The sequence below is a fragment of the Coffea arabica genome, chromosome 2e, assembly GCF_036785885.1.
Source record: "Coffea arabica cultivar ET-39 chromosome 2e, Coffea Arabica ET-39 HiFi, whole genome shotgun sequence".
Taxonomy (NCBI): Eukaryota; Viridiplantae; Streptophyta; class Magnoliopsida; order Gentianales; family Rubiaceae; genus Coffea; species Coffea arabica.
The window spans coordinates 22,271,977-22,281,859 of record NC_092313.1 but is presented as its reverse complement, the minus strand read 5'-3'; the positions used below and the strand labels follow the sequence as shown (position 1 = coordinate 22,281,859).

General features: G+C 36.0%; 1 protein-coding gene across 1 annotated transcript; it reads left to right on the top strand.

The window, feature by feature from the left end:
• The first annotated feature begins 5,477 nt into the window (after positions 1-5,477).
• LOC113731763 (SPX domain-containing protein 3) lies at positions 5,478-9,082 on the top strand. The gene is made up of 3 exons (XM_027257188.2): positions 5,478-5,969; positions 8,222-8,378; positions 8,531-9,082. The coding sequence occupies exons 1-3, from the start codon at positions 5,724-5,726 to the stop codon at positions 8,896-8,898; spliced, it is 771 nt and encodes a 256-aa protein (XP_027112989.1). The 5' UTR covers positions 5,478-5,723; the 3' UTR covers positions 8,899-9,082.
• Positions 9,083-9,883: the final 801 nt, after the last annotated feature.

The window sequence follows — 9,883 nt, the reverse complement described above, 5'->3', positions numbered from 1 at the left end:
TCTCATTAGTGTGATACTAAATTACCACATAGTTTTATACCTGTAATGTGCCAATGAAGCCATAATTTACTCGTTACATTAATTTGAGCAAGTCGTAAAAAAGTGAACAAATTGGTGATTCCTAAAATTGAATGGCTAGGATGAAATAAAATTTCAAATGCTCTTTTGTGGGAAAAAAGCTGGTAACACCTACCCTAAAAAATGCTGGTAACGAAGATAAAAAAGAGAAGAAGAAGAACGAAGAAAACTGATGGGACTCAATCCTCTCCGGCAGCAAAAATTTTCGTGTTCTTGTTGAACAACGTGTTCCTTGGATCCGAGTTTGAGAATTCGCATTGAATATCACCTGTTGAGCAGTAATCTTTTGCGCGAGTTAACCCTTTTCCCTAGAAGCTACAATTAAGAAACACTTTAACCAGATAAAAGTGCAAATTATAAAACTATAATTCCATTATGTTTTCTGTTAGTAGTTAATATGATTTCCATAAGAAAATAGAAGATGTCGTGAAGCAGATTACAGCTTTCTTTTTCCCTCCATATCTTATGTAGTTGAATCTCACTGACAAACCCAAGTTATGGTTTCTGATACAACTACTTGGAAGATCTTTTTTTCATAATGCAGTAAGGATCATTATGGATGAAACATCTAGAGAGGCACTCGCTGCTCTTGGGTGTTCCAAATCCTATGCCAGTTTTACAAATTCAACGCAGAGCACGACTCGTTTCTTTCTTTTGGTTTTTCGTTTGGAAGCCAGAATTTAATTGTGGCAAAAGACGAAGAGACGAGAGCACGATTTAGATAAGTCTGCATCTGGGGTGTTGATCATCACATAGATTTTTAAGCAGGAAGGAAACTGTAAGGTCCCCATGAAAGTGGTTCAACACGCTAGCTATCTTCTCATTCACCCAACTCTCATGTGCCCTTTAGCCAGACCTGCAAATGCGGGACTCCATCAATATTAGACATGAAGTGCATGTATCAGATGAACCATGTAATTAACCAGCCCATTGCTTGATTCAGGCCTTGAAAAACTATGCATCGAGAGAATTTGCAGTTCAATCAGGATAACTTGCATTGTGAAAGAAAGACCTAGGTCAAATGCGTCAAGAATACCGAAACCATCACGGCATGCACCACCTTAATACACAGCAATATGTCAAGAATAATGAAAATTCTTTGCACACCAGGGTACCAGTGGGGTATTAATTGTTTTCAACTCTCAAGATTAGTACAAGGTCGATCTCTTTCAAGTTTAATGTTATGTACTTATCAGGCAAAGGCCTAACCACAATGATAACTCTGCTGTTGCCACCGCGAATAAGATCGTCAGAGCAGCAACAATTTTCTTCCCTCCCTCCATCTTATGTAATTTTCTAACCAACAATCTCAATCTATGGATTCTGATAGCACAACTTGGAAGTTCATTTGTACATGGAGAATTACTTAATGCAGTTAGGATCGATATCGACGAAACCATAGGTTGTTTTCATTGCTTTTCCATGTCAGATGCCAGTTTTACCAGTTCACTACAGAATTTTCTCGTTTCTTTCTTTTAGCTTTTCGTTTGGAAAAGACATACCACAATGCTCCCCAACACGGAACTCCCAATTCAATTTGTGGCAAATGATAAAGCGACAAGAATGCAAGATCTGGGCTAAAGATCATATAGATAAATATTTGATTGCAGCCTTCACGCAAAGGAAATAAGGTCCTCGACTGTGAAAGTGGTTGATCAACACGCTAGCTATCTTCGCATTCGTTCCCCCTAATTAGTTCTCATGTACCCTTGATTAGCCAGACTTGCAAATGTGGGACTCAATATTCAGTGTAAATTTGAAGGGGCATCATTCCCTGCGTTATCTTTCAATTGAGTGTGTATCAGATGAACCAACCACCATACCAACCAATTGCAAAGATTATGCATCAACACAAGTATAAGGACTTTAGGATACTTAGATTGCGAAAGAAAGACTTTGGTAGAATATGTCTTTGGCTTCTTTATATCCAGGTCTTGGAAATCCTTAGCCACCGGAGAGCGAAAATATGCCTCCCGCACCATATATTTCCAGATGGAACTGTTGGAAAATTTTTCAAGAACAATGAAAATTCTTTGCATCATGGGCGGAGCTATAGTCATTTTAAGCTCAAATTTTTAAAACCTATAACGTAACCTATAAAAAAATTGAATTAATATTATATACATTATCGGTATAAAGAATACTTACACTAGCAAATATAGATATATGATACATTGATGAATTTAAAATTTAAAATATAATGATGTTGCTTTCATCTAAATCTGCTTGTCACTGACGGTGTATAAAAATTAATCTCTAAAAAATTTACCCTTTTTTATTATGGTCATGCTCTTGCCCCTCTTGAATTTTCAAGATATTCCATCTAAACCTAAAATTGTCCCCCAAAAATGTTGAAAATTTCCTTACCATTTCTTCTATGGAAGTTTGAAATCAAACACGATGCTTTTTCTATTTTCTTTCTAATAAAGTTTTATTTACTTAAAATTAAATTTTACTTATATGTCCCAGTATATGAATTAGAAGTGAACCAAATATTCTATTCATACAACAATTTAACTGTTCATATATTATCTGCACATATGTGTAATAATAAATTAAAATTACAAACTATAGACATTGAATAAATTGGTTCATTGCACCAAAAGCTCACAAACCACGTGTTTAACTTAAAATTATTGCACCCCGTGAACGAATGTCCTAACTTTGCCAATTTTGCACGCCTGTGGGTTTTGTTTTTTTTTCAACTCTCAAGATTCATCTCTTTCTTTCTTTAGGTTTGAAATTACGTACAATCTTCCTTCCACAGCCAAGTTCGTGTTAGGGCCCGGTACGAAGACCAAAATCTTAACCACAACGAACAGGTAAGATTTGGATCAACTTTTGTGGAAATCTAATACTAACTTACGTGCAAATCCTTCCGGTAGAATGCTAATGCAGCACAAACCGTAACGTCTCATAATGGAAGCCTGTTGGAAATTCTTTTTAAAAACCAGAAGATTTTCAAAGAAAAATTATCTGTAGCATATTTATCTATAGCACGTCTGACATCCCATCCCAACCCACTTTTTATAGAACGAGGTGATCACGAATCACCTCTCAGGATTAGGGATGTACGCGAGCCGAGCTACTTGCGAGTAGCTCGCGAGTAGCTCGGTCAACGACTCGGCTCGAACTCGGGTTGACCGAGTTCGAGCCGAGTTTCGAGTAACTCGAATGAAAATCGAGTCGAGTTTCGAGTCGAAATAGCCCAGCTCGAGTCGAATCGAGTAGCTCGACGAGCCGGAGTTATTTAAATAATATATTTATAATTTAAATAATATATATGTATTATAATTATAAAATGACCATTATGGGTATAAGTTATATGAAATTTACAATATATCCTTCTTTATAATAAAATCCTATAATGGCAAAAAAATAATAACATAATTGTAAAAAGACCTAAAATGAAAAAAATTTTCGAGCCTCGAGCCTAAAGGAAATTTTTCGAGTCAAGTCTCGAGTATCGATTTTTTGGGCTCGCTCGAGCTCGAGTCGAGCTCGAGCTTTGGTGTATATGAGTCGAGTCGAGCTCGACTCGACTCGATTACACCCCTACTCAGGATCCCGCCTCGAAACGGAGGAGCCAACACAACGAAATTTATTTGAGTGTTTTGCCTTCCAAAAATAAATATTGGAAGCCTAGTTGTAACATCGAGGTTTATAAAATATTTCTACATGCAATAATCATATTTTCAGTAAACTGTGAACACAACGAATATAGTGTTTGGATTATAGTTTTCTATATAAAAATTTTTTTACGCTTTTCATGAATATATTTTTTTATTATTTTTTTATTTCACATATATCTTATCGTTACCGTACATTTTTCTATAAAAATTCTAAAAAATAGTAATTCAGATAGGGGTAACTATCAAGATTATTGTGGAGAAACCAGTAAAAGGCATTATGGGAGAGGCATGTCGTTTTAAACTTTGGATTAAGAAAAAAATGGGGTGACACTTATCCTATTTTATGGGACCAGGCCGTGGCGGAGAGTTTGGAGCTTGAAAGGGAAGAGAATATGCGAAAAAGATGCTGCCCAATAAAGTATATTCCTTGAAATGTGCGATGAATTCTGTTGTCATTTTCATGTTCTGAAATTACGAATTGGGAACACGCCTCTATCCAAAAAAAAAAAAAAAAAAAACAGAGGAACAGGAAAAATCAAGAAGAAGAAGAAGCCATTATTTTTTGTTTCGACTTCAAGGGGCATATGCTTTGGTCTTCTTTACATTGTAACGTTTAGCTCCAACCACACAAAATATCTTGATTAGTTTGTTGGTGCGTTATATTATAATTCGTGGTTAGAAAACTTTTTTTTTTGTTTTGAAAAATACAAGTTTGGATGGGTTCGACTCCAATTATCACTACAGGTCAGAATATGTTCTCGGAACCATATGTCGCTCACAGGATTTATACATATTACCTACAAATACAGTTCTTGCACCAGTAACGAGATTTAAATACACTGCTCTTTTGTGAATAAGTGATCCGTTCTTACTAACTTATCCAACTTATGTGCACGTTGCCGAGACTACAAAGTTGTATGCGCCTAGACATATAGAATGCGATGGACTTTCAGCTCTCCTCAGCACCCAAAAAAAAAAAAAATCAAAAACAAAAAAACTCTACATGTGATTCTTATTAAATCCACAATGTGCCAATGAAGTTGAGATTTCATTCATTACAAAATGTGCTAGAAATCACAGAAAAGTGAAGATCTCGGTGGTTTCAATCCAACATTTGTGGCAGGATTTGTCCACCCATATCCAAGCCAAGCATTGTGACAGCACATTTCAAATAAGTACTTTTCTTAGGAGAGAGGACAAGAAAAGAAAATGTCAAAGGAGTCGAAGATTTTGCACATTGATAAACGTCAAAAAGTCGTACGATGGTCACTGTTGCTAAACTGGCTGAGCCCACACATACTGACTGATATACTAAAAAAATACAGCATGTACTGCTTGCTACCAGAAGTTCAAACATATATCGAGATATTCCTCCATTTGGTGCTTTCCCATTGAAACCTTCCCATTAATAGCTTTGATTTTCTCATGATAGGAGATTCCAAAGCAGATTCCCAGGAATCATCCGTTTCCAGAAGCCCAATTCCTCCTCTTTCTATCCTAGCGTCACAGCTTACACTAGCCAGAACCTCAATGACAGACATCAAGATCCTGCCATCTGTTAGTGGTCAACTGCTTCAATGCTTATACAACTTTTCATTTTCTCACATTCCATGTCACTTTAGTCCAATAGACCACCTAATTTCCTCAATAAATTACTCGTAAGAGTGCCAAAAAGTCATTAAGTAGCCTTAGTCACAGGCATGACTATAGTAACCGAATATGCCGAGAATTCCCTTACATCGAAGGCCCCTTTCTATACCTTTCCTGACTGCCACTTCATCACGCCAAGCATATGCTCCCTAAATATTCTATCTCTTTTTTTACTACAAATATAACCGTCCAAAAATTTTCCCTTCTCATTCCTTCCCTTCGTCCATCGCAGACCCAACATATTTTCTTACCATTTTTTTCCTTCAGGTTTTTGGGCTCTTTTTCATACCTGATTCTCTCCTCGATCGAAGTTTGAAACGTGTTGAAAGTCAAAAAAAAAAAAAGGCAGGGTGGGGTGGTGGGATGAAGTTTGGCAAGAGATTAAAGCAACAAATTCAAGAAAGCTTGCCGGGCTGGCGAGACAAGTTCTTGTCCTACAAGGATTTAAAGCAGCTTCTAAATTTAATCTCATCAGCTCCGCCAGTGTTGAGTGGATCAGTCGAGTATGTTCGAGCAGAATCGGAGTTTGTAGTCCTGTTGAACAAGGAGATCGACAAACTCAATTCATTCTTCATGGAGAAAGAAGAGGACTTCATCATTCGGCATAAGGTAACCAACCAACCAACCCTTTTTTACTTTCACGAGTTTGGATTTGGAACAACTTTCTTTTCTTCCCTTTTTTTCAGTGGTAATGACTAATGTGTGATAATATATGGTAAAATGGGCCGCTGAAATTTTGGTATAGAACTCAGTCAGTAGTGGCTTTTCTCCCTTTCTTGGAGCTTCATTTGCTTGTTAGACCAGAGTCTAGACCAGGACGTAAAAGTCACAAGCACTTGAGTCAGTCAACCGAGTTTCGTTTCGTTCAAAATTGCAACAGGAACTCAGACATGTTGGGACCCACAACTTTTCTTTTGCTTGTCTTTTCTTTTCTTTTGTGGGTCCACTCGTTTTCTTTGTCTGCATGGCAACCCGGCCCCCTTGGGTCTTAGTACTCAGACTTTAGTCCATTTATATGAACTGATCACTCAAAGCCCGATTAAATATATAGCCCAAAAACGATTCTCCAAAAGTGTCCAGCCTAGTCATATAAGAGGCCAAAAGGCCCAAACAAATTACCACCAAAATGAGTAATTGCGTAGGATTTGTTGTTTAGTAATTTTTAAAGGCAAGATGTGGTATTGTGTTTATGCTGTTAGACAAAGGCTGTAGAATTTTTTGATGAAAAATGTTTGGAAGTAGAGTTAATGCTTCGCTAGAGCAGTGTAGAGTCCAAGGATATAATGTAATGAAGTGATGTTATTTAGACTTGGCTCTTCTTCTCTATTTACAAACTTTCTAAGGTATAGATTCATGTCAAGTGTTTTAAGTTAAAAAAAAAATTAATGATTAATCTTTCCTACACTAACCGTGTATACATTGTCAAGCTCTGGATGAATAACAATTATATAAAATTTAAAATTGAACTCCAACTTTTACACATGTGTCATAAATCCAACGGTGATAGGGTATACATTAACTGTCAGCATATATAAAATTTACTCAAAAATTAAAGAGACTTAATTGATAACTTGATGATATATATAGGCTCTTGTTTTGATAACTTGATGATCAGAATTTGCATCAACTACATATCAAATAATCATTCTCAGATGAAGATGTTTGTGGAATAGCCTGTATTGTATTAACAATTAAATACATGTCCATCCAAAATAAAAATGAAACTAAAAGGAAAAGCACTTGGTCTTCGTGAACTTGCCGACCATAGTACAATGGGCTGCCTTTATGTTCTGTGCACTGATTCGATAATATAGCAAGGTTGAGGTCATCATACTTCTTCTAAGTAGATATTCTGGAGGGTTAATCACATTTTATCCCCTTAAAGAATATCCCATTTCTCAGTTTACCCCGTAACCTTTGATTTTGCTCACTTAACCCCCTTTAGGACAAAATTGCCCTTGCATTATTTTGACTTTTCATTTACCTTATTTTCCTTTCTTTTATTTCTTTATTTCTTTCTTCTTTATTTAATTCTTTCTCTTTCCCACAAAAATCTTCACCTTAATGATTGAAATTAAAAAAGAGGAATTGCAGATATCTATCTTCTCCTTAAATGATTAAAAAAATATTCAAATCACTTTCCTAAAATACAATTTTTTTAGTCTTTCAATTCTTTTAATTTTGGGTTTTCCTCTTTCCTTTCTAGTTTCTCATTTTATTCTCAAGAAAATATCATAAGATGAAATTGTTTTCCTTTCTTTTATTTCTTTTTCTCTTTCTTCTCTCTTTCATCCTTCCCAATAGAAATTCCATTTCAACGAAAATTTTTGTTTTGAGTTTGTAATTGCATATTTCTAGGTGAAGGTTTAAAAAGCATCAAAAATTAATTTTGATTTTTTGTGTGATGCCACATGTCACAAATTTCAATTGATGATTATTAATCAAGTCACAATTTCATCTTAAGATATTTTCTTGGGAATAAAATGAGAAACTAGAAAGGAAAGAGGAAAATCCAAAATTAAAAGAATTGAAAGGCTAAAAAAATTGCATTTTAGGAAAGTAATTTGAATATTTTTTTAATCATTTAAGGAGAAGATAGATCTCTGCAATTTCTCTTTTTTAATTTCAATCATTAAGGTGAAGATTTTTGTGGGAAAGAGGAAGAATTAAATAAAGAAGAAAGAGAAAAAAAATAAAAGAAAGGAAAACAAGGTAAATAAAAAGTCAAAATAATGCAAGGGCAATTTTGTCCTAAAGGGGGTTAAGTGAGCAAAATTAAAGGTTAGGGGGCAAACTGAAAAATTGGGTATTCTTTAGGGGGATAAAATGTGATTAACCCTATTCTGGAATTCTGGATGTAGGAATTGCAACAGAGGATCCAAAGGATGATAGCTAAATCCGGGAGCGAGGCGTCGGAGATAGATTACAAAGCGGAGATGCGAAAGATCAGAAAAGACATTGTTGATTTCCACGGCGAAATGGTGCTCCTTATCAACTACAGCAACGTCAATTATACAGGTAAATGCATAAGCTTCAGTTTTCCCATAAATATGCAAAATTTTTCCATATGGGGTTTCAGTTTTTTGTGTGAATGAACTTCCCTTTGCTACAGAATACAAAAACTATGTGCTTAGCCACAAATTTTTTTTTTTGGTCCCTCGAATATGTAGGATTGGCTAAGATATTGAAGAAGTATGACAAAAGAACAGGCGGATTATTGCGCTTGCCCTTCATCCAAAAGGTGCTGCAACAGCCATTCTTCACCACGGATCTCATATCAAAGCTCATTAAAGAGTGTGAAATCACAATAGATTCATTGTTCCCAGCTCCTGCAGAAAAGAAAGCTAGAGGTGAAATAGAGGCAATAACTGTTGCTGGTGAAGGAATTTTTCGGAATACGGTGGCTGCTCTTCTGACCATGCAAGAGATCAGAAGAGGCAGCTCCACTTACAGTCATTTTTCTTTGCCACCTCTCAACTTGCCAGACACTGATGTTGTCAAATCTCTGCAACTCAGTTCACCCATACCCATTCCTTAGAACCATGTATTATTATTACGCATTATACCACATGATATATGCTCCTGACACTTGGTTGATTAGATGATAGATCAAGAATGAGGCATTCCCAGTTATTTTTTGTCAATCGTTTTTTGGCCTGAAACATTTGAGATTGAGCTACTACTTATAGCCAGAAATTGAAGGCCCTGTTTTTGGTGGATTAGCTCGCTTGAACTTTTCAGGGGTTTTTTATGCCCCAAAAAAAAAAAAACTGTGGTGCTGTTTAGATGCAATATGAAAGAAGTCATTACCCTATTTAGCTGGTTAAATTGTGATCATATTTTACAAACTACATAGGGCTTGGACTGGAGGAATGCATATGGCTAAAGAAGGAAAAGAAATATTGCAAGATACACTTATTTAATGTATACTAAAGAAAGTGCAGATAAGAGTACATTTTCAACAAGAAATTGAAAATTGAATGCAAAGATTTACTTATCAATACTAGTGTTGCACGAGAGTGAAGGCCCAAAGGTCAGGTCACGAAAATTGCGTAATTCTCTTTTCAGAGCTGGATTTCTGCCCCACTGGGACATGAATCGAGACCGGGATATGCATTTGCCCTCAAATAAGCAATAAGCCCACTCAAAATCTTTCTCCACACATGAAATCTCCTTGGTCAACTGCCAAAATCAGCTGCTGCTAATTGCACAAACTTTGGCCCTTTATCCACTGAGACAGAGAACTCTGCAGACTTCAAATCATCTTAAGCTAGAGGTGTAATACTACTGTATATGTGTTGAAAGCTTAATCTCAACTGTATATGGAACCTATGGATAATAACTCAGAGCTGATTATTCTTTTGCTACCTTAAACGTGTTTCTATTAAGTATTCCGTCAACAACAGCCGTACTTCTGCTGGTTAACTTGCGTCGTTCTCATCCCGTGAGTCATCATAATTCAGAATCTACGACTAATTCGAGCCCAAATTATTAGCATGGGAAAACGACTGATATTTGTCGCT